Here is a 22,494-nt window from a genome sequence, read left to right as displayed (position 1 = left end):
GGTTGGTATATCAAGCAATTCAGTATCAAGAATAAATGCGTGGTATATATGTATTTGTGGAGTAGTATCGTATATGTGTGGTTTATATTTGAGAATTCAACAATAAATGGTTTATAAAGAACAAGGCTTATGGCTCAAGATCAATAAGAATCAGGGTTAGGGTTAAGTACTTCAAAGTACTTGCAATATAGAATAAGAACTGTTTGGAATAATTGCAATATAATGAAGGAAGTTCAAAATACTTGTAATATAATCAAGAAGAATAAAAACACTTGCCTTATCAATTCGCTTTCACTTTACTAGCACTTTTCAAGTGGTTCCCACTCACTGACTACCTGCTTTCCTTTTCTACGTCTCACTTCCTCTTGATTCTTACACTAAAACAGATGATTGATTCAGGGAGGAGGTGTTCGAGAGCTTCGTTTTGATATGCTGCACGCCCGAATTGGAGTTCGATAACGCCTTCGATCATACATTTGATTCTCAAAAACGTATCATTTTTAGGGGTTTTCTCTGTATTTCTTATTTGTTACTGATTGGTTATGATTTTTACGAATAAAATGAAATAATAAAATGGCTATATATATTTATGGAATATTGGTTCGTGTTGGATCGTTAGAGTAGTTACTTAGCCGCTAAGTAACTGCAAAAACGATCCGATTTAATACCCGTATTGGATAATTATCCCAACCGGACTTTTCATAAAACACTTTATACGAAAATTATGTAATATTATCCCATCTTTCGAGAATACAGGTTTTGTTGATATATCGAAACCATTATCGTATCGAAAAATATGCGCCGGGACGCGCACGGGTCAAACCATAATCCGGATCGAAAAGGTCAAAACACGGAAAATGTCCGGAATTACCAGATTAGGTTAGGAAGGAGTTTTCGTAAGAGTTTCGGGTTGTAAAAACTGTAAAAATGGTTGAGGTTGGGTGATTCCCGGCTTTATAAATTAATTTTGTAATTATTCAGAAAATAATTAATAAATTCATAAATCAATATAAAATCATATAATACTCCAAAAATTACCAGAAAAATTCCTTAATTATCTATATTTTATTCTGAACATAATAAAATTAACACACTCATATTTTATCACATATATACATCTAAATATTATTACCAATCAACTGATAGCCCACTAGAATTCACTTAATAATCCTTTATTGATAAAAATAATTACATGCGATATCCCGGATATTACATCCTCCCCCCTTAAAAGGATTCTGTCCTCATAATCTCCTAAGTAAACAAGTGAGGGTATCTTTCGCGCATATCACTTTCTAGTTCCCAGGTTGACTCTTCAACCTTTGGGTTTTCCATAATACTTTTACTAACTTTACAACTTTATTCCTCAATATCTTTTCTCTCTTTTCTAAAATCTCTATTAAATTCTCTAAATACGATAAATCTGCCTGAAGTTCTATCGGCTCATACTCAATTACATGACTAGAGTCTGGATTATATTTCTTAAGCATTGATACGTGAAAAACATTATGAATGTGCTCCATGTGTGGGGGCAACGCCAATTCGTAAGCTACCTTGCCGCCACGTTTCAAAATTTTAAAAGGTCCAATGTATCTAGGACTCAACTTTCCTTTCTTTCCGAATCTCAACAATCCTTTCCATGGTGACACTTTTAATAACACTAGATTTCCGTCTTCGAATTCCATGTCCTTTCTGGATTGATCTGCATACTTTCTTTAACGATCCTGCGCTGCAATTAGCCTTTTCTGGATGACTTCCACAACCTCTTTTGTCTGCTGTACCAATTCAGGTCCAAGTATTTTACGCTCTCCGACTTCGTCCCAATGTACTGGTGATCGACATTTGCGTCCATAAAGAGCTTCATAGGGAGGCATTCTGATACTCGCTTGATAACTGTTATTGTAAGCAAACTCCACTAAGGGCAAATGCTCATTCCAATTTCCTTTGAAATCAATGGCACACACACGTAACATATCCTCGATTGTTTGGATTGTTCTCTCACTTTGGTCGTCTGTCTGCGGATGATAAGCCGTACTCATGTTCAACCTGGTTCCCAAGCATTCTTGAAAACTTCTCCAAAATCTCGAATTGAATCGTGGATCTCGATCAGATACAATAGACACAGGGACTCCGTGACGAACTACTATTTCCTTCAAATATATGTGGACCAACTTATCCAGTGAAAATCTTTCATTGATAGGCAAGAAATGAGCTGATTTGGTTAGTCTGTCCACTATCACCCAAATAGCATCATGGTTCTCTTTCGTCCTTGGTAATCCAACTATAAAATCCATAGCAATGTGCTCCCACTTCCATTCTGGAATCTCTAATGATTGTAATAATCCACTAGGTCTCTGGTGCTTTGCCTTAACTTTCTGACATGTATAACATTTGCTAACCCATTCCGCAATTTTCCTCTTCATGTCCGGCCACCAATAATTTTCTTTTAAATCTCTGTACATCTTAGTACTTCCCGGATGAATGGAATACCTTAAATTGTGAACTTCGTGTAGGATTTCATTCTTCAGTTCTGCCACCTGGTGGTATCCAAATTCTGCATGAAAATCTAAAAATACCCTGAGTGTCCTTCTGGGTGCATAACTCATCTCCAACCAACCGATTGATATCCTAATCCATTATTTCCTCTTGGCAATTTCTTATCTTCTTTAGCAATTCTGGTTGAAAAGTCATATTATACATCTTTGCTTCATCAGGTTTGCAAATTCTGACTTCTAAATCCAATTTTTGAAATTCCCTGTATAATTCTTCAGGTATCGTCAACATGTTCAGTCTTTCTTTTCTGCTTAATGCATCTACCACCACATTCGCCTTTCCTGGATGATAGTTAATCGTGCAATCATAGTCCTTAATAAATTCCAACCATCTTCTTTGCCTCATGTTGAGCTCCTTTTGCGTGAATATGTACTTCAAACTTTTGTGATCAGTATAGATCTCGCACTTTTCTCTATATAAGTAATGTCTCCAAATCTTCAAGGCGAATACTATTGCCGCTAGTTCCAAGTCATGAGTAGGATAATTCTGCTCATGAGGTTTCAATTGTCTCGATGCATATGCAATAACTTTATCATGCTACATCAAAACACAACCTAATCCCTTATGAGAAGCATCACTATAGATAACAAAATTCCCTTGATCATCTGGAAGTGACAAAACAGGTGTCGTGATCAGTCTCTTCTTTAATTCTTAAAAGCTTTCTTCGCATTTCTCGTTCCATATGAACTTCTCACTTTTCCTGGTAAGCTTTGTCAAAGGCGTCGCAATCTTTGAGAAATCTTGAACAAATCGTCGATAATATCCTGCTAGTCCTAAGAAACTTCTTACTTCTGTTGGTGTCTTTGGCCTTTCCCAATTCATAGCAGCTTCAATCTTTGCCGGGTCCACTTTGATTCCCCTAATGACTCACCACGTGTCCTAAAAATTGAACTTCTTGTAACCAAAATGCACATTTTGAAAACTTGGCATACAACTTCTTCTTTTTCAGAATTTCCAAAGATGTCCTTAGATGTTCCGCGTGATCTTCGTTGTCTTGGAGTAGATCAAAATATCATCGATAAACACAATTACAAACTTGTCCAAATATTCCTTGAAAATTCGGTTCATCAAGTCCATAAATGCTGTAGGGGCATTGGTCAATCCAAAAACATCACTAAGAATTTGTAATGACCATATCTTGTTCTAAAAGCTATCTTTGGTATATCTTCGGGCTTAATCTTCAGTTGGTGATATCCGAATCTCAAATCAATCTTAGATAAATACTTAGCTCCTTTCAGCTAATCAAACAAATCGTCAATTCGAGGTAACGGATACTTATTCTTAATCGTAAGCTTATTGAGTTCTCGATAGTCGATGCACAATCTCATGCTTCCATCTTTCTTCTTAACAAATAATATTGGTGCACCCCATGGGGATACACTGGGTCGAATCACTTCCTTTCTCCAATAGTTCTTGCAATTGCTTTGCCAATTCCTTCATTTCAACAGGTGCCATTCTGTATGGGGCTTTAGATACTGGTTCCGTTCCAGGTGCTAAGTCGATTGTAAACTCAATTTCTCTATCTGGAGGAAGTCCTGGTAGTTCGTCTGGAAATATGTCTAGAAATTCATTTACCACAGGAATATTTTCCAGTTTTGTTGGCTCCTGACTTTTGTCTATCACGTATGCAATGAAATGCTCACATCCTTGTCATAATAGTTTCTTAGCTTGAATCATCATCAAGAACTTCTTTGCTTGTTTTTTACCTTTAAACGTTACCGCTTTCTCGTCTGACGTCTTCAAAGTTACCTTCTTGTTACGACAGTCTATCTGAGCATCATGCTTAGATAGCCAGTCCATTCCTAAAATAATGTCAAACTCTCCTAACTTAAATGGTACCAAGTCAGCGTCAAACTTATTGCCATAAATCTCAATCTCACAGTTCTTGCACACTTGGTTCACAGATATACGCTCCTGATTTGCTAATTCTACCGTCATAAGCTCATTTAACAATTTAATTGGGCAATTCAACTTATCAACAAAATATTGAGAAATAAATGATCGAGTTGCTCCCGAATCTACTAGCAATTTAGCATATAAGGAGTTCACAGTAAGCGTACCTGCCACAACATTTTTGTCCATGATAGCATCTTTTACAGACATATCATAAATTCTAGCTCTGGGAGGTTCATTCACTACTAGAGAGGCTCCCATGATTCGCAATGTATTATTGATTGGAACTGGTGCTTTGCAATCCCTTGCTATGTGTCCTGGCTTTCCGCACTTGAAACAGGTATATCCAATTACGAGAACCTTTCCTGCCTGATTTATGATAGGCTGGTCCTTGTTGGCTGGCTGATTACGGCACTCCCTTGAATAGTGCCCCCTCTGGTTGCATCTGTAGCAGACCACATTCAACTTGTTGCAAACTCCACCATGTTTCTTTCCACATACTTGGCAGTCTGGTATAGCTGGCCTCTGCTGGGTTGACTGGCTCCCAATGGCTGCACGGTTACCTGGCCTCCGTTGCCGGCATTCTGTCTGTTGAAATTTCTTCCGAGCTGGAACTTGCCTTTCCTCTGATTGAAATTTGGAAACTTCCCTGCTTGAAACTGTCCTTCACTCCCTTCAAACTTCCTCTTCTTTCCTTCCTTCTCTTTCTGAGACATTTCACTTTCTGTCTCCGCAATCATAGCTTTCTGCACAACTCCCGCATACGTGTCCAATTCAAATATGGCCACCTTCCCACGGATCCATGGCTTGAGTCATTGCTGAAACCTCTTAGCCTTCTTCCTATCAGTGTCCACATAGGATGGCACAAACCTGGACAACTCCTCAAACTTGCTTTTGTAATCTATCACTGATATACTCCCCTGCTTTAACTCCAGAAATTTCATTTCCATTTGATCCTGGACAAATTGAGGAAAATATTTCTCGAGTAACAATTCCTTGAATATATCCCATGCAACATCATCATTACCTTCCAACACTTTAACAGTTTTCCACCAGTAGGTGGCTTCATTCTTCAGATAGTAACTTGCAAATTCAGTCTTTTGCTCCTCTTTTACCTTAACTAAGGCAAATGCCTTCTCAATCTCCTTCAACCAGACCCTTGCCTCAATCGGATCTGCAGAAACCTTAAACTCTGGTGGATTCACCTGCCTGAAAGGTCTTAAAGGTCACCTGAGGGTTAGTCTGCCTCTGCTGTTGTTGAGTCAGGTGGACAGTTTGTTGGGCCAAGATTTGAAGAATCTGGGCTATAACTGGGTCTATGGGACCTGGATTCATATTCTGGTCATTGTTGTCTTGGGTATTGTTGTTGTTGTTGGTTTCTTCATTTTGGTTGGTAGCACGGGTGTTTCTTCTAGGAGGCATTTTCTGTAAAGAATCAAACAACTTATTTAGCCTTTAAATCAAATCCTTTTAATGAAAAGATTTTGTAAAACAGAAATATCTCTTTTTTGAAAACATTTTCAATCATTGAACTAAGTAAATTACATGCTTCTTTACAGAATGTAAACAATTAAGGAAAAGGGTACATGTTATCACAAAAGTTCATATCTGGTGCAGTAAGATCAAACAGGTATAGTAAGGTAGATGACCATACTGAAAAGGAAAGGTACTGGTGTATATCAAAGTTTGGTGGTACATGCGCGGAACGTTTTATTGAAGGCAATGGTGAAATAGGTCTATCCATTAATCTGCCAGTCTTCTTTATTTATATTCCTACCAGAGGTCTGATCTTACATATCCCACATTATTATACACATATCATCTATCACAGCATCTTCGTCGTCTAGTTTCAAGTACTCTCTGAGTCACCTGAATCACATTCCGAAATTCCCTCACATTCCTGTTGACATCTAAAGTCCTGATACCGTGTTGTAGTTCCCAGATCTATGCCACTAGAGCTTCTCGTGCCAAAAGAAGAGCCTCATACTAGAGATTACTGAAGAAATTCATTGTCATAGAATACCAAATGAAATTTCAAAATCAAGGAAATTGAATGAGAAAGAATAGTCAAGAAGATGTAGTTATGACTGAGAGCAACCTATACAAGTACATAAGATGGCCAGTCTTAGTACCGTATAGCTCACAACACATAGTTTGGTGGCGTCCCACCAGACCTTTTTGTCACACAGACAAATAGTCAACACATATGCATTGTTTGCCCCAATCGTCCGATAGAATCACCGAGAAAAGAAACAATGTTTAGACAGAAAAAAAATTCACAAATAGGGAAGGAAATAATCTGATTTATAATGGAATCAATAAAATCCTAAGAAGTATCCACAGTCGAATGTCCAGTAGAGTCAGAATTAGCAGGTGGAGGTCCTAGAATAGGTAGTCTCACACTTGGAGGTAGAATAGTTCGCATTGGTGCATTCGTCGTAACAGGTTTTATGGCTGACATCGGCGAAAGAGCAGGACGTGGATCAGATGACGGTCCTCCAAAGAAAAGCTCCGAGTAATCAGATGATATCGAAATAAAGGAATCTGCCATCGCTGCTTATATAAAAATCACGTTGCTAGATAAGAATCTCGAATCTCGGCACGAATCATACTAAAATTTACTATTTAGTCGCACTCAACCTTTCGACGCTCTATTTCTTTATTTCCTAATACTAATCTTAACCCTCTACCCATTTCCGATAATCTAGGTTTGTGGCAGTGACTTTAAACCGTATCTCTGATGCCAAACTGTAACGCCCTCCAAACCCGGGTCAGAAGTTTGAGGGTCCACAACACATACATTCACTATATTTAAACTTGTTTATGAATATAAGGATATATATATATATATGCAATGACCCTACTTACCATATTCCACGGATCGACGCAGTTTAAAGTATGTCCACAAACCACAACCTTATTTATATTACAAACATTCCAAATCCCAACTTATTCAATCTTAAAACTGAAGTTCAAACTTTATTACAAACTATTAACACAACCAAGCCAAACATCATCTGCTAGTCTATTCCATTCAACCTGGATACCTAGCTCGCACACTTGTCTGGGGATCCTCGCTACCACCAGTTTCCTTTTTTGCTGGAAAAGAATATAAACAGATTTGCAAGAGTGAGCTAACTAGCTCAGCAAGTCACAATGACATTAACTAAGATTAACAATTATCAATTGAAATGATATAAAGAATCAATCTTACTGATAAGCAATGATTAGAATTGGATATTCACTTTTATTTTAAAAACCAAGGTTAGACTGCTGATCAGTCACGCACTAACCCCGAGCAAGGCTCCCAGCTTTGCTCTCTATATACTGGATCCAACATATTGGCCTACTATGACCACGAATCTAGTCCGACCACGAATCTGGTCCATATTTGAAAACAATCCAATTCCAGAATAACAATATGATAAACAATGTAAATCAATAACTGAATCATAAACAATCTTTATGTCGAAGTGTAAGGTGATTCAAGATTTCCAAGAAGGTATAATAATGGAATCATAATAATTGGCTTTCAATCAAAGGAGGAATCAAAAGTAGATGATCCAGGGTTCAAGGGTTACAAGGTGTGGTCTTCTGTTGAACAAAGCAAAGGCTTGGTATATCAAGCAATTCAGTATCAAGAATCAATGTGTGGTATATATGTATTTATGGAGTAGTATCGTATATGTGTGGTTTATATTTGAGAATTCAACAATCAATGGTTTACAAAGAACAAGGCTTATTGCTCAAGATCAATAAGAATCATGGTTAGGGTTAAGTACTTCAAAGTACTTGCAATATAGAATAAGAACTGTTTGGAATAATTGCAACATAATGAAGGAAGTTCAAAATACTTGCAATATAATCAAGAAGAATAGAAACACTTGCCTTTTCAATTCGCTTTCACTTTACTAGCACTTGTCAAGTGGTTCCCTCTCACTGACTACCTGCTTTCCTTTTCTACGTCTCGCTTCCTCTTGATTCTTGCACAAAAACAGATGATTGATTCAGGAGGAGGTGTTCGAGAGCTTTTTTTTGATATGCTGCACGCCCGAATCGGAGTTCGATAACGCCTTCGATCGTACGTTTGATTCTAAAAAACGTATCATTTTTAGGGTTTTTCTCTGTATTTCTTATTTGTTACTGATTGGTTATGATTTTTACGAATAAAATGAAATAATAAAATGGCTATATATATTTATGGAATATTGGTTCGTGTTGGATCATTTTGGATGGTTAGATTAGTTACTTAGCCGCTAAGTAACTGCAAAAACGATCCGATTTAATACCCGTATTGGATAATTATCCCAACCGGACTTTTTATAAAACACTTTATACGAAAATAATATAATATTATCCCGTCTTTCGAGAATACGGGTTTTGTTGATATATCGAAACCATTATCGTATCGAAAATTATGCGCCGGGACACGCACGGGACAAACCGTAATCCGGATCGAAAAAGTCAAAACACGGAAAATGTCCGAAATTACCAGATTAGGTTAGAAAGGAGTTTTCGGAAGAGTTTCGGGTTGTAAAAACGTAAAAACGGTTGAGATTGGGCGATTCCCGGCTTTATAAAAATAATTTTGTAATTATTCAGAAAATAATTAATAAATTCATAAATCAATATAAAATCATATAATACTCCAAAAATTACCAGAAAAATTACTTAATTATCTATATTTTATACTGGACATAATAAAATTAACACACTCACATTTTATCACATATATACATCTAAATGATATTGCCAATCAACTAATAGCCCACTAGAATTCACATAATAATCACATAATAATCCTTTATTGATAAAAATAATTACATGCGATATCCCGGATAATACAGGTTCTGTAAATGAAGCAATGAATAACCAACCAAGTTGTATCAACTCAGAATTATATAAGAAATTGAATTAAATCAATTCAGTGTTAGTTGTTTGTGAATCACACCAGTGCACCAAGCATCAACACATCAGAAATGATTTAATTTGGTCATACAGAAGATTTAATGTTGATCAATTTACAAGTGTCAAGAGTGAGATTTGGTTCAAGTCAGAAACTGCACTAAAGAAAATATGTCCTTAGTATTCGCAAGTAAAAATTTCTGTTAAGGTATCACCCTTGTACTCGCAAGTAAAGGGGAAAATGGCTAAGGAAAATTCTTGTGTTATACTCGCAAGTTAGAAGAATTCTCCAAGGCAAAGCACTTTCCCTGTGGTCGCCACTAAAAGGGAAAACTACTAAGGCAAACATTTGCCTTGTGCTCGCAAGTAAGAAAACTAATTTTCTAAGGAATTCTACCCTTTTACTCCTCAGTAAGATAATGAAAGCACAAGGAAGACTTGCTCCCTTGTGGTCGCAAGTAAAAAGAAATCCAAGGCGAATTGATTACCCTCTTGTCGCCAGTAAGGGGTTGGTAATATTCATTGATACAAGGAAACAAATGTTTTGATTTTGTCGCTAAAACCAAGCCACATGTCCAAATATTTGAAAGTCTACATATAGAAGCAGAATGAATTTATTCATTAAGTTATCTTTCTCAGCAACCAACTGTATCTTTACGAAGCTCCATTGAAGACCATTTATTAGCTTGTAAACATACTGTTATGATTTTGAATTTATTGTAGCTAATCATTTGATTGATTAGATTGTAGCAACATCAAAGTTTATATTATAAAACAATACTTCCTCGAATTATTTTGTGTCTATTTTGATTCCGTAAATATAATGAAGAACTTGAAATAAATCGAAAAAAATTGTCGGTATCGTATTCAACCCCCCCCCCCTTCTACAATACTTTGGAACTAACATGTATTCACCCCCCCCCCCCCTCTACAGTTGATTAAAAGCCTAACATGTAAACTGTGCATGTTGATTTATAAAACATGTCACGGGTTCTTAGTTAAGAAGTAACAAACAGATCTAGAATTTCTTGTATTTTCTCAAAAAGTAGATGAGTTCTTAAACATTTAAGAACACAGATTTGTAGCACAATATATTTGGGTTTTAATATAAAGATCAAGTAAGTTTTGATAATTGTTTATGTGTCTTTTACAGTAAAATTAATTATCACTACAAATATTACATAGTTTGTTAAGTTCAAAAGTAAGTCAAACATATAACTTGATTTTAAGCAAGAAAATCAAGAATTACACATTCACCCCCTCTATATGCATTTCATACATAACAGTCTCTATTTGTGTTATTTGAGTTGATGAAGTTCAACCTTATTGGAGCTCCAATTTGTAGTAATTTTAATTATTTTTTAATCGTATTTCCTTAAAAAAATAATAAACTTAAGAACTAGGAGAATATTAAAGAGTCTCATCATTAACTTTTAAATATAATTTTAACATCAAGCTACTAGTAAGTTATTATTTATCAATTTTTCTTAATTTGTTAAATCCAAAAATACTCACTTCGGTTGGCCTTTAAAAATGAGGGAAAAAAATGATGCTTTGAACACCAATAAAAAGTCAAATATTCCATGTAATGTATTATTAGTGCTTGCTTATAACAATCATTTATCTAAAAAAATTTGAGGCTTTTACAAACATCAATCATACAAGGACTTTATCTTTTCATCTTCCGTGTCAGGCTAAATTCCATGACATAAGGGTAGACCCTAATAACCTATGTATAATGTGCCGGAATTAGAACTAGTATTAATCTGAGGTTCACCACATGCGAATCAAAATTTTATTGTTATTTTTCTGATTAAATCGGGCATAACACCGAGGATAACATATATTTGTTCCAACATAATTGTATACTTATGTTATATTATTCTATCGGAAAGCTAAAACCAAATAAGGCATGTAATGGTAATTTTTTTTTAAAAAAATCTTCTCCTTATTTCTATTGATCGAAAGTCTTTACTTTTTTACACGACTTATTCACACGTAGAATAATATCACTAGACATATTGGTAGGTTAATAAATCTAATATAATGTACTAATATCCACTTAATAATTACATTTTGGTCTACCAAAAAATTATCATAGTTAAAAATTCTTTTAATCATTTTCAAAGAATCCTAACTTTCTTGTACTTCAGATTTTTATCTAGTAAGACATATTAAAGTTCACAATCAATCATACAATTGTATAATTTTTCATAATAGAGAATCAAATATTCGACATATGGTCACTTGTAGTATTAGGCCTATGATTTTCTAAGAAAATGTTATGAACCTACAAGTTATTTTAAAAAAAAAAACTTAAATGAATATGTGGCACAAGATTTTTCCTATTTTTAATAAAACTTACGGTCCACGTGCATAAATATATGCAACAAATCAGAACTTGTTAATAATTTAAAAAAATTGGGGCAATCAATATCACTTGATTCTTTATCACGACAAATATTTAACATAATAATGATTAATAAAAACGGGCCCCTAACTACATTTTGATTGTTTTTAATATCCAACCAACTCATCTTTTACAATTCAATTGAATAATGAACAATTTTCACACTATATAATATAATGCGAGTTGAATTTTTTATTACTTCTTATCTTTTTCCAGTAACAATACAACTTTTGTAAATTTAAAAGCAAAGATTAAAATTTTCGAATTTATAGTGGAACGCATATAGATTTTAAGCTTGTAAATTCATACACATACCATCAAGTAAGAGTATTGCTTCTTCTATAAAACTTTTTCTTTGTGAGATTTGAAGGCAGGCATAACTTTGGATTTTTAAAGGTTAAGACCCAATTTTGGATTGATTTTGTTCCGATTCGTTATTTTAGCTCTTTATCTTGATACGAAGGTTAGATCTCTTTTGTTTATTTTATGTCTTTTTTATTTTTTTTAAATCTATCTTCACAAAATCACTTTAAAGTCTAACTATACACCTATGAAGATTGAGATAAAAAAATATGTTAATATAAATCCATGTAGTTCTGAAATAGTAGTCGGTGATGATGTTGATTATGGTGTGTGTAGTGAGGAAAGCGCGTTATTACCTGGGGGTAATAGTTGCAACGATATCTCTATTATGTGCCCATGAGCACATGATAAGCGCGAAAATTTATAATTTTAGTGCATCTTAATTGGTTTATTTTTTATAATAGTGGTGGACTCCTTGCATTTACACCAATTCCACCAATCAAATTGGCCTAAAATTATAAGTTTCCGCGGTTATCATGTGCTCATGGGCACACAATAGAAAAAATGTAATTGCAAAATATGACGACTGACACAATAAATTATCTAACTAAATTTGATAATAGGTAGCTAGTAGTTTAATCTTATTTGGTAGATAATAATGATCTTTTATTTGTTGGTTGTGGGTAAAGTTTGGTATGATTTTTGTTAGATAATGATTTGAGATTTTCGTTGACTTTTAGCAAAATTCTTGGGTTAACTTCTTACATAAATATATACTAATGTTACCCACTTCTGGGTTAATTTGATATAAACTTTTTCCGTGAGATACTCATTTCATATAATATAGTAATACAGTGTGAGCGCGCATAGTATTTCTAGAGAGTAAGTCCCTTTTTTAGATTATCCATGCCAATTAATAGAATATCTTAAAATCTAATTTATATAATGTAATGTACATGAATCCTAACCAATGAAAACATTCAATACTGTCATTGGTCCACATTACTAACACCACGTCATTTTTTAATAATTTTTTATTCCCAATTTTGTAGTAATAGCATTACTCTTAGTATAAACATGTAAATGATTGAGTTTTTAAGACATGTACATATGTAAATATATAAAAAAAAACAGAATGATCGGCTTTTTAAGACAGGTACGTATTTTACGGTCAAATATAGGATAATTTTTCTTAATTTTAAATTTTTGAAGTTTATCCGGAATTATGTTTAGTGTGGACCTGTAAATGTTTTACTCTACAAATATATGTTCATTTTGTTATTTGCATGATGTTATGTAAATTCACCCAAAAAATTGTCCATTAACTTGTTCGAACAGATGGAGAAGAAACATGAAAGGCTTATCTTTGGTGCAACCCCGTTATTGTTCTTGCTTCTGATCACTCTCTCTTACACACCATTATTTACATCAAATTCTCTTCTATTCAACCAATGTAATTCTTTATTCTCCTTTTTCAACTTTGTAGATTTTAGTATCATGATTCACTAATACAATAGTTTCGCTTACATTCTTTACATAAAAATCGCAGGGACGCAACAGTTAGCAAAATGGAATGTTTGTACCAGCGGGTTCAATGAAGCAAAACAATATCAAGAATCCTTTATGCCTATTCTACGAAAACTAGTAAAAGGTTGGTCAATTTATTTTTCTTAATTGTTAAAAATCAATTTTTTTTCTAAATTAACAATTTTATATACCGTTTCTGGAACTAACAAGAGAAGATCAAAGTAAGCTTGAAAATGATGGATTTGCATGTGATTCGGATCATTACTCCAAAGTTTGTGTTGTGAGTGAACCATCTTTAAGGATCGATACTAAAAGATTGACAGTTCAGATGCTACAAAATAAGATCGTTGTACAAGATAAAACAGCCACAATTCGACCATATGCATGGCAACGTTCAAAGAAAGTATTGAAAAATACAACACCTGTTCAGATTATACATCGAAACATTACCGGTTTACCGGACTGTCAGTACATTCATACTATCCCAGCAGTTATATTCTCCTCCAGTGGCTTCATAGGAAACTTATTCCATGAATTTAATGAGGTTATCATCCCTTTATTCATCACATCTCGTCACTTTCAGTCCAATGTACAATTCATACTTTCAGACTATCGCCCTTCATTTATGAGGAGATATGCACAAATTTTATCACATTTATCGAGTTATCAAGTTATGAATCCGGGTGCAAATGAAAGTATCCATTGCTTCCCTGCTGGAGTTGTGGTTGGACTCAAGTTCCATACTTATCTGTCTATAAATACTTCTAGCAATATAAATCCGGGAGGCTACTCCATGTTAAACTTCAAACAGTTTCTAAGAGAATCATACAATATCAAGGAAATTCATATGGATACAAAAAGGCCCAAGTTATTTTTAATCTCTCGAGTAAATTCAAGAAAATTCTTGAATGAAGAAGAAATGGTAAACACAATGGAAGACTTAGGCTTTGACGTATTCATTGGAAGGCCTAATCAGATGTCCAATTTAACAAAAATTTCAAAACTGGTAAGCTCAAGCAGTGTTATGGTTGGAGCTCATGGCGCTGGCTTAACAAACGAATTATTTTTGCCGGTAGGTGCAGTAATGATCCAAGTGGTGCCATTGGGGCTTGAATGGGCATCGACCGCTTATTTTGGTAAACCAGCACGAGTGATGGGACTTCATTACTTGGAGTACAAAATTCAACCCGAGGAGAGCTCACTCATCAATATGTACCGTCGTGACGATCCCGTGATTGTGAATCCACAGTCAATATTTGCTAAGAGTTTCAGAGCTGGCCGAGATTTATATATAAGTGGCCAGAATTTGAAGATTGATATTCGTAGATTTAGAAAGACTCTTGTTGAGGCACGTCAACTTATTGAACGTGATAGTTTAGCTCCTTGAGATGGATTTTATGAATAATTCAACATTATCTGTATCATGCCTTCATTTCAATAAGAAAAAATCTCTGAATCTTGATTATTTTATGCATTTTGCTACAATTATCCCATGACTGGTTTCCTTTGTAAAAAAATAAATAAATTCTGGAGGCACCAAATATAACACATTATCAGGTATGCCATGTACAACACCGATCCGTATGAAGAGAGAATATAGTATATTTGCTATATAAAAATAATGAATGTGTGTGTTCGATTAATTATAGTTTAGAAGCCTATTGTTATGGTTTCGGTACCATTTAATTTAATAATTTTTAAGTTTCAATTTTTTCGAGTCTTTAAAATAACCTTTAATCAAATTTATAATTTACTCACAAACAACTTAAGTCGAGGTTACTCACTATCTCAATATAATTTGAATTTAAATTTAATTCGTTTAACTAAATGAGCTCGACCTTGCTTGTATATGAAGTAGTTATATATACACATGTACACAAATAATAAAATGTGTGATAAAATCTCATTAAATACAATATCTTTTCTTACTAATAATTAATCTTAGACATATTTTATTCGTATATGATATAGTAGTTTAAAAATAGTGATCACATAAAATTCTCTACTTATATAGCTTTTTTTTTCTTTACTTATCTTTAGTATAATTTTTTTTATTCAATTAGAAAAAAAAAGAAAAAAATTGTTTTTCTTTTGGGAATTTTTAAATAGAAAATCTTCTATCATTCTTAGCATAAAAGAGTTTTTGTAATTTACATAATATGAAATTAAATATATTTTTTTTGCAAGGGTGATTCAAGTAAAATCAATTCTAGGTCGCCATGAGTTTGAACCTGCAACAACTCTAACACTAAAAAAATGGAGCCATGGAGAGTTCTTGAATTCTACAGTGGCATTGGTGGCATGGTATCTATACATACACACATACATACATATATTATGCTACTTTTTTTACTTGAATATTTTCTTGATTTCTTGAATTTTGTTCTTAAATTTTATTTGTTACAGAGATATTCTTTAGTGAAGGCTGGTGTGAAAGCCCAGTTTGTTGAAGCTTTTGATATTAATGACTTGGCCAATGATGTTTACCAACACAATTTTGGCTCTCGACCCTATCAAGTACTTGTTTATGCACTTGTTTTACATAAATTTACAATCTTTTTTGTTGTTCATTGCATAAAGTTTAGACCTTTAGGTGGAGAAAATGGTTTTTGTAATTTGGCAAAAGGGAATTCAGGAAAGTGAAATTGGTTATGTTTTGGTGAACTGGGGTTTCGATATTTTAAGGCTTGGACTGGACAAAGACTTGATTTTTTTTATCTCGTAGTCGATTTTAACACAACTGAGCAATGGTGATTGATAGTTTGGTATTTGACTTAAAGCTAAATAGAATTTGCAATCTGAAACATTTATGCTCTATCTGTATCTATAATAAGAATTTTTAGTTTCCCTTGTAGAAATTGTGTAAGCAAAGAAGGTTCAAGCCTGTGTATAAGGGGTCTATTTCCAGTATAGGTGTTAACTGTTAAGGCAAGCCCTTTCAGCTGGAGGCAACTTCCTAGCTAGCTTCCTCTCGAGGATGCTATAGAGTCCTTGAGTACTAGACTATCCAAGCAGTACAAATTGATTTTCATATGATTGTTGCAATACAATATGAGTTGATCATGGTAAGTGAGTTTATTTTTTGATTAAATGTAGGGTAACATTCAGAACTTGAGTGCAGCTGATCTTGACAGATATAAGGCGAACGTGTGGCTTCTATCTCCTCCTTGCCAGCCATACACTCGACAAGGTTTCTAATGGCATTTCCTCCTGCTCGATTCTCATAGAATAAATGTTGGTAGCTTGTCTTAAGTTTGTACTCTTTTCTCATTTTATAGTATTTTTTTGCTTTAGGTCTACAGAAAGACTCCGGTGATGCTAGGGCATCCTCTTTCTTGAAGATAATTGAACTTATACCACAAACTTCACAGCCTCCACTCATGCTGTTTGTTGAGAATGTGGTTGGATTTGAGGTCTGCTGTAGGAATTTACTATATCCAAGTACTGGTTTTATTTGATATGTAATTATCTTATAATCTTAGTTTCTACAAATTTAATTTAATTTTATATTTCTTACTTGTTACTTGTGCTTCAGACATCTGATACACACAGCAAAATGCTGGACATGTTGGAACAAAATCAGTTTACAACACAAGAGTTTATTTTGAGTCCTTTGCAGTTCGGTGTGCCATATTCCAGGCCTCGTTATTTTTGCCTGGTAATCCAAATTAAATCCTACATGTTTTTTTTTGTTTTTCAAATTTTGTGTTGGTAGTGGATCTAATATTATTATTGTATTGGCTTATGTTTAAAATATTTGTATTTAATATGTTGCAAGTATCTTTTCCAATTCTAATGTTGTTGAAATAAAAAAAACTACCTTCTATTATCATTTGATGAGGTGCGAGATGATCAGTTTACACACTTCCTATACCGAATGACACACTTTGTTATTTGGAAACCTACTCACCAAATCTACTTACCTAACACGCTCTCTGTGTCTACCTTTTCTGAGGATCGGTTTCTAATGAAGAAACGGCATCTCCTTTCTTCTCGTAGGGAAACCCTCAATTGATAGTCTTGCAGTATCATGAACTTGTTTTATAATTTTTTTTGCATCTAGTACTTTATGTGTATGTACGAAATGCATGATTTTACATATATTAAAAAAGAGTACATATAATGTTTAAGTTGACAATGAATCCAATTCACTTGAAAGGTCATCCATGTTGAAACAAAGGGTGCTAGTTACATTTTGTATAAACACAATTTTTTTATACATTTAATCATTTTCAATTACATTCAGAAGCATATATTATAACTATAATTTGTGATGGTTCGGCCTTTGTTGTTTTTGGAGATTAAGTAGTCTTGCATTTTGACTCAACTTCCAAGTTTCATTGTTTCACTAAAGATATGGTTTAGTTTAAGTGTGATAAATCATTTACTTTAATATCATTTAATTTCTAAAGTTTTACAATATTTTTGCATTCAGTAGTACTTTATGTGTACTGAATGTACGTAAGAGTTTATATAAATTTTGAGTTCACGGTGAATCTAATTCGCTTAAATGGTCATCAGTGTACAAACAAAGGGTGCTAGTTACATTTTGTATAAACATTAAACACAAAAAATATGATTTAGTTATTTTATAATAGTTTTCAAATTGAATTCAGCAGAATATATTATAACTATAATTTGTGATGGTTCGGCCTTTGTTGTACTTGGAGATTAAGGAGTTTTGCATTTTGACTCAACTTCCAAATTTCATTTTTTTAATTAAAGATATGGAGTAGTATTAGTGTGATATATCACTTAGTTTTTAATATCTGAACTGGGTTTTTGTTGTTATTGAAACCTCGGGTAATATTTCTTTTAACTTAATTCCTCTGTTCTGGTGCGGCCTTGACCTAGTTGTAATATGTATATACGTGCTGTAGGCTAAAAGAAAACCTTTGTTTTTTCGGAGCGTGGTGTCAAACAAACAACTGGTTTTGGACCCAAGTCCATTACTTAGGCATGATGAAGATATGATCAGTGGAGGTGACCAATTACAAAGGAATAGTGATAATTTGCCTACAACTTGTGAGCCCATTGAAAGTTTTTTGGAGCAACGGTGCTTCAGCGATCCAGTGAATCTGGAATCAAGTTGTTTACCAGCTGATATATCCAAGAGTTCTGAAGTTGAAGAAAAACTTGTTTCTGGCACTTTGAACCAATATGTCGTGCCATCAAGCTTAATAGAGAGATGGGGCAGTGCCATGGGTATCCTTTGATATCTATATACTTTTGAATTTATTAAAATTTTGTTTTATATTTTTCATGACGAGTCATGGCGTTTCTATTTCAAACCATATGGGTTCAATTATAAATTTATTTCTCTATTCATTCCTTAATAGAATATAGATATCGTGTTTCCTGAATCTAAGCGTTGTTGTTGCTTTACAAAGAGTTACTATAGATATGTCAAGGGAACAGGATCTCTTCTGTCAACTGCCCAGGTACAATTATATGTGTTGCATTCTATACAGCATAGGTCATGTATCATGTTTACAGTTCTGCAGTCTAAGCTATATATTTCTTTATTATCTTTATTATTATCTAAATTTTTTTTTTCTTGTAACTATATCTATGGTCTATGCTTATAGTATCTTCAAAATAAATAGAAATAATCTATGCTCATAGTTTGTTCAAACCTTTGTGGTTAAGTATGCGTATAACCGACCTTCAAAAAATGCCAAAGTAGGAGTAAAATTGTTTTTCTCCTGTCCAGTCCATTATACTATGTTACTATGTTACTATGACTCACCTTTTCTGACTCTTTTTAGTAGTGATTCCGAAATTAAAAAAAAAACTTCTTGTTCCTTCATCTCCCTTATATATATAATTCAGGTAAAACTTGTACTCTGGGCAACTGAAACATGGCCACCCATTTTGGCAGTTCTTCAAACAGTTGCATTTGGTTTCGTTGATTTCTTATCGATTATAATTATATAGACAAAGTACAACGACCTCCAGTCCAATACAACTCATCCTCACCCAAAATGCCAACGTTAAAGAGGGAACTCAGGATATTACTATGCATTAATTTTTGAAGATTTATCAATATTAACTCGACATGTAACATCCATTTTGGCAAATATGATTTTTTTTGCATTTTTCACCGTTTCCTGTAGGAATCAGTTTGCGCACATTGTGCATTTATAGAAAATTGTTTTGACATGCTTATGTTTTCTAATGTACTCTTAGCAATATGAGTGTGTGTGTGTGTGACTGTGTGTGTATATAAATATCTGATATAAAGGAATATCTGATGAAGTAGAGGAAGATAGGTATGTGTGTAATGTGTATACATTATTGATATATCCTTGTGTGATTCCTCTAGGCGTGGCTTGACCTATTTTGGCTTTTCCACCCTGATTTTTAGTAACTGTAAACTCAGCCTCCAAGGAGAGTTAAACTCAGAACTAATAACCCTAATCTTGGAAACCACTTGAACCTGTTGACCCCATAGTTCAATTTTTTATTTTTTAATTGATTTGATTAGTTAGATTTAGTACATATATCACATTTCATGTCGCAGACAATAATTGCCTCATGGTGGCCTTGTTTGGTGTGGAATACCCCTGCCTCAACTCTTGTCCTCCCTGCGCTTGATAGTGATCATAGTATTTATTAGTAACTTTGAATGCTTTGAAGTTGATCAAAATGTGTTACTATTAATATATCAAATGGTTGCAAAATCTTTGATAATTATCACTAAAATACAAGGATACTCTTTGTGCATCGAGATCATTTTTTTTGCTTGTATTTATGTACATGTTATTGATTCAGAGTAATGAAAAACATGTTGTCTTTCATTACTCTGAATCAATAACATGTACATGTATTTAGCAAAAAAAAAGGACATGTTGTAAATATCTTTTTAATGAGACAGATTTAGCCATCTAAACTCCATTTCACTTGCATTTTAGTACATGACCTAGAAAAATTTATTCTGTATTAGTGCTTGTCAGGTCACACTTGACTATTCTCTGTCTTGATATATTTTGTACTACATTCAGATGCAGCCTCAGATTAAGGATAAGACATCTGTGTTGATGGAGTTGGGTCTTAGATACTTTACCCCCCGGGAGGTATATGTTTTATTTCTGATTTTAGGTTATGTAAGTTGTTCATGTTCCTAAATTGAAAATTGTTTATGTCATTTAGGTTGCCAATTTGCATTCCTTTCCAAAGGAATTCCAGTTTCCTGAAAACACAAGCCTTCGCCAACGGTATGGTATAAATGTTTTTTATGCAGGTCGATTTTTGATATGATGTTTTTGTATTTATTGCAACAGTTCTAAATTTCCTAACGTACTTCTATCGTTTGGTCAACTTCTCATCATATAAATGTTTCGTACTGAAATTGAAGTTTAGCATAATTATTAGCAATCTATGTACTAGTATTTACCTATTTAATGATAACTAGAAGATTGGAAGATGCAGTTTTTAGTGAAGTACAAAATGCTATTAACTCTCAGTATAGCTCATCCTTCCTATATTATGGCATGTATTTTTTATTTTTTTTAGACATAAATGTGTATATCTGCAAAACATGGTGAGATTACTAAAAGAACACAGTGCATGTGTAAACTACAATGCCAGAATGTAACCTTGATCAAAATTCTCTTATAAACTATATAATATGCGTTTTGATGCATGATTTGTCATGATGTTTATTGTTAATATTACATTACTAGTGTTATCAAAATATATTACATTAGGTTGCATATTGCCACCAACTAAAGACTGAAAGAAGAGTTCCAGAACCCTCTATGCTACTTCTGTTTGAGACCTTTTTTCTAATGACCATTCCCTATAATCAAACCTTGGTACTGTTATCATTTCTCAATCTTATACAATTTTTTGTTTGGACTTTATCTTGGACAAAGGGTCTTGTTTTTACGTCTTGTTTTCCCCCCGCACGTGAAATCATGTATACACCTCTTGGGATGTAATTTATATTCAATAGTAGTACGTAATTTGAGACCCTTCTGAGAACATTCTGCAGATTATTTCAATGATAATGTTTTGTTTTTTGAATAGTATAATTAAGTAGATAAGCACTGTCGGTGTATTTTGTGTGGAACAGCTGTTTATTGAAAACTGAAAAAAAAAATCTACAAGTATAGTGTATATAACAAATCATTAAAAAAACAAATCTCAAGTACAATCCAGAGTGAAATCAGTTCAGGATTTTAATCTACAATTAAACCCAAGTTATATACTGGGATTTGTTATATACTCTAGACCGTAATCTAGAGTTTCTTAGCATGTCAGTTTAGGGTACCAAAATGTTTCATAGTAAATTTATATACTTAATGTCTGAATTTGTTTACAGATACGCATTGCTTGGAAACAGCTTGAGCGTAGCAGTGGTTGCTTCGTTGCTTTCCTATCTATTTAGTGAACCGTAGTTATTACTTGGCCAAGAGCTGTTATGGGCATCAAGACTGAGAATTGCTGAATTAGTCCGTGCTGTTTATGAAGCCTATGAATCAATGACACATGTTCACATCTATACAAAGTGTATTTCTCTACTCAACCGAGCAAAGATCAACCGGTAACTATTGATGATCAAGTGAATTTATGCGTATTTGACAGTAGCTGAGCAACCCGAGCAAGTATGGAGCTCCGGAATTTCCCAAGGCTTCAGCTAATTTATCCTGTGAATTTTAAGAGTTCCATTCTATTTTGGCCGTCTCTGATGTAAAATTATTGTACTAAATATTTTTAATCTTACAGCACAATATTATGTCAATATAATGCCTTCAAAGAACCTTACAATTAAAAAAATCAGAAATAATATAATTCTTAACAATAACAGTTTTGTGCTGACTAGTGATCACATACATTTACTTATTAGTGTTTTACATGGCACGATGACCAACTTCTATAAAATTATAGTGGTTCCTCGTATT

The 22,494-nt window shown here is 33.7% G+C and overlaps 2 protein-coding genes across 3 annotated transcripts; both read left to right on the top strand.

The window, feature by feature from the left end:
- Window positions 1-13,848: 13,848 nt before the first annotated feature.
- On the top strand, window positions 13,849-14,975 carry LOC141696170 (xylan glycosyltransferase MUCI21-like). Its single transcript, XM_074500349.1, has one exon. The coding sequence runs from the start codon at window positions 13,917-13,919 to the stop codon at window positions 14,973-14,975; it is 1,059 nt and encodes a 352-aa protein (XP_074356450.1). The 5' UTR covers window positions 13,849-13,916.
- A 786-nt stretch (window positions 14,976-15,761) lies between these two features.
- LOC141698561 (tRNA (cytosine(38)-C(5))-methyltransferase 2) lies at window positions 15,762-22,391 on the top strand. 2 transcript variants are annotated; one of them, XM_074503260.1, is made up of 10 exons: window positions 15,762-15,892; window positions 15,995-16,105; window positions 16,685-16,778; window positions 16,883-17,001; window positions 17,124-17,246; window positions 18,469-18,793; window positions 18,935-19,029; window positions 20,593-20,664; window positions 20,741-20,805; window positions 21,915-22,391. In XM_074503260.1, exons 1-10 carry the CDS (start codon window positions 15,845-15,847, stop codon window positions 21,988-21,990), a joined length of 1,128 nt encoding a protein of 375 aa, XP_074359361.1. In that variant the 5' UTR covers window positions 15,762-15,844; the 3' UTR covers window positions 21,991-22,391. The 2 variants fall into 2 exon arrangements, with proteins under 2 accessions (XP_074359361.1, XP_074359362.1); XM_074503261.1 differs by lacking the exon at window positions 15,995-16,105 and having other exon boundaries at window positions 15,787-15,892.
- Window positions 22,392-22,494: the final 103 nt, after the last annotated feature.

Source organism: Apium graveolens, chromosome 11 (genome assembly GCF_009905375.1).
Source record: "Apium graveolens cultivar Ventura chromosome 11, ASM990537v1, whole genome shotgun sequence".
NCBI classification, from domain to species: domain Eukaryota; kingdom Viridiplantae; phylum Streptophyta; class Magnoliopsida; order Apiales; family Apiaceae; genus Apium; species Apium graveolens.
Note: the sequence above shows the minus strand (reverse complement) of the source record. Positions and strands in the feature narration are given on the sequence as shown.